Raw genomic sequence first — 3053 nt, 5'->3', positions numbered from 1 at the left:
GACCTAATCTTATCACAGCTGTCTGCTGCCAGTAAAGGTTCTTTATGAAATTAACATCCTTGTCATCCAGCTGGCACTCCTGTAACAGTTTCAGTAATTCTGAATGCTTTACTCTGTCGAATGCCTTCTCGTAGTCAATAAAGCAAGCAAAAACGTCTTTTCGCTGATCTCGACATTTTTGTAGAAGGACATTCATTCCAAATAGTGCTTCACGTGTACCAAAAGCTTTCCTAAATCCAAACTGGGCATTGTCCAAATCCTGTTCACATTTGCCTCTTATTCGAGCATGAATAATTTTAAGGAGTATTTTGAGCATATAGGCTCATAAGACTAATGAGTCGATAATCACTACATTTTTTGGGATGCTGTTTTTTAGGTAGTGTGATAAATATTGACTGGAGCCATTCTGATGGAATTCTTCCTGTGTCATAAATTTTATTATAAAGTTTAATGATTTGATCAATGTTTTCTTCATGGATAAGTTTTATCATTTCTATAGGGATTTCATCAGGTCCACTCGCTTTATTATTTTTTGATGTGGCTATAGCGTGGAGAAGTTCAGATTTTAGAATAGTAGGACCCTGATTTGGGATTGTCAAATCAAAATTTTCTCTATCGTCTGCAAATAAGTCTTTTATATATGATTCCCATGTATCTGTCAGTTCATCCTCATCTAGTATCAATTTATTATCGTCATTTACTAAGCTCATTGGTCTATGCTTTCCTTTTGTCACTCTGGATATCTCCTTCACTTTCTTATGCAAATTAAATGCATCATGCTTTGAACAAAGGATATCCAATTCATGACACTGTCTCCTCATCCATTCTTCTTTAGCCTTTTTTATTTCGGACTTGATTATTCTGTGTATAATTTTATATTGGTCAGTATCATTTTTATTTTGTCTACGATGTTCCATGAGTTCAAGAATATGATCAGTCATCCAAGACTGTTTCTTTCCCTGTTTTCCTCTCTTAAGGTGTTCATTACCGACATCTTTTATTATAATTTTGAAGTTGTTCCAGCTCGTATCAACATCAATTTCACTATTACTTTCACTTGCATTGTCTGTCAATTGTGCCAATTTTTGGTTTAAATCGGATTCCACTTTTTGTTTGACAATATGATTCTGCAGTTTAGTTAAATCTATCTGATTGTTCGGATGCTTTGTTTTCAATTCTTTCAACTTCAGTTGGATATCCGCTACAAGTAGGCTATGGTCAGAACCAATGTCACTACCATAGTATACCATAGTTGTTGCACAAAAATATAAAACCAACATGACATTCATTTTAATAAGCACATGCACTGATTAAAACAACCATGCACTGATTAAATTATGAAAATAATCTTTATTGTTTTAGAAATAGTTTTAAAAAGGTAGAGGGGATGGAGGGAGGGGGTGAGCTTAATAGTTTTATAGGGCAATTACAGTGGAACATCATGTAAAGGACTATATTGAAAGTTTGTTTGATTATTGATTAAAGGAACATTATTTTGTAAAGCTTTTGTCATAGAGAATGTGTGTTCTAATTAGTGCATGTGCTTATTGAAATGCATGTCGTGTTGGTTTCATATTTTTGTGCAACAATTATCTTTAATCTTCGCAAATTTGACCACATAACCGAGTATAGCACGCAACTACACTGGATCAGTATCAGGCATAGAAGAAACATTCCGTCTATCACTTCTTCACAATATTTTTAATAATCCCACTTCGCTTGTTTATCTGAAAGAGCTCATCCAACCTCTTTCACAACACGGACTATCTCTTCGTTCTAGTAACGAGAGAACCCTTTTAATACCCTGTCATCGCTCTAATTTTCTTGACTCCTCTTTCACAGAAGTAGCCGCTCGATTGTGGAATAATCTACCCTCTAATGTAAGAGACGCCCCGCCCCTTCTTTATTTACATTTAAGTCAAGATTGAAATATCACGTTCTAAATATTTAAATTGTTCCTTTATTCTTCTTCTTTCCTTCCCATCCCCTCTCCCCTCTTCATAGTTTTGTGTTAATTTTTAAAAATATTTATTTATGTTTGTTAATCTTTGCTTTTAATTTTTGTACAAAATTGTAAAATTCAATATGTCCATGTATTTATTATTTTCTCAAACTGAACGGTTTGGGTTGGTAGGAAGAAATTGCCTAAAGGCAATATGCCCGCCCTTATATGTATATATATTGTATATGTATATAAAGTGTCAAATAAATAAAAATAAATAAATGGTGAAGTTGTATAGTGGGTTTTGCATGTTGGTTTAATTGGTGTCCTGACGAAGAGATGGGTACGTCTCAAAACCGGTAGACATAGAAAAGTCGGTAAGTGGTTATTTACAAATATTTAATAACATTTAGTTTTAAAAAAAAATGAAAATAAGTTTTTTAAATTCAAACCAAAAAAGCACTGAGTCGTATTCCACAAGCATATAATTGAGTACGCCCGGCTAAGGAGCACAATTCTAATTTATTTTATCTCAATATGTAAGTATTAACCCTGTCAAATAACGACACTTTAAAAGTTTTAAGTGCCGATTAGTGGTGCATTTACAACAAGCACTTTAAATTTATAATTCCTCCGGTAAATACTTATAATGGCTTTTAATTTTAAAATCGTCGCTAAACACGCCAAGGCAAAGCGTCGACACTAATTTAATAAGAAAGTTTTTGCATTACATGCCTTTTAGGAGCGGAGATTTTGTGCTTCATAGAAGTAGCTGTGTTCCATCGAATCCGGTTTAGCGAAAAAACACAGTTTTGGATTCATGTAATATAGTACACATGAGAACTCTTGAAAATTTTTCAATATCTTAATTATAGAGATACGAAGAAATCGTTACGAAATAAATTTGCTTTGACATTTACAAGACTGATTTAAGTGAAACAGGGATGTGTAATGTCACCATGGTTGTTTAATCTATACATGTACGACTGTATGAATGTATGGGTATTGGAGCAAAATATATAGTTTTTCAGTAAGCTGTTTGTTGTACGCTGATGATGCAGATCTGTTAGCAAGCAGCAAAGAGAATTTGCAAAAAATAGTCTCTAGAATG

General features: G+C 33.5%; 1 protein-coding gene across 1 annotated transcript; it reads right to left on the bottom strand.

Annotated features, from left to right (window-relative positions):
* Positions 1–296: 296 nt before the first annotated feature.
* LOC148274429 (uncharacterized) lies at positions 297–1250 on the bottom strand. The gene has a single exon (XM_088237124.1). The coding sequence runs from the start codon at positions 1248–1250 to the stop codon at positions 297–299; it is 954 nt and encodes a 317-aa protein (XP_088093250.1).
* Positions 1251–3053: the final 1803 nt, after the last annotated feature.

The sequence above is a fragment of the Micrasema longulum genome, unplaced genomic scaffold, assembly GCF_059751315.1.
Source record: "Micrasema longulum isolate JH-2025_06_02 unplaced genomic scaffold, ASM5975131v1 h1tg001650l, whole genome shotgun sequence".
In the NCBI taxonomy this organism is placed as follows: Eukaryota; Metazoa; Arthropoda; class Insecta; order Trichoptera; family Brachycentridae; genus Micrasema; species Micrasema longulum.
The sequence above is the reverse complement of the archived record's forward strand: the minus strand, read 5'-3'. Positions and strand labels throughout refer to the sequence as shown.

Bases quoted from the DNA above. Each gene is read 5' to 3' on its own strand.
- LOC148274429 (XM_088237124.1), bottom strand. From the start codon at position 1,250: ATGGTATACTATGGTAGTGACATTGGTTCTGACCATAGCCTACTTGTA.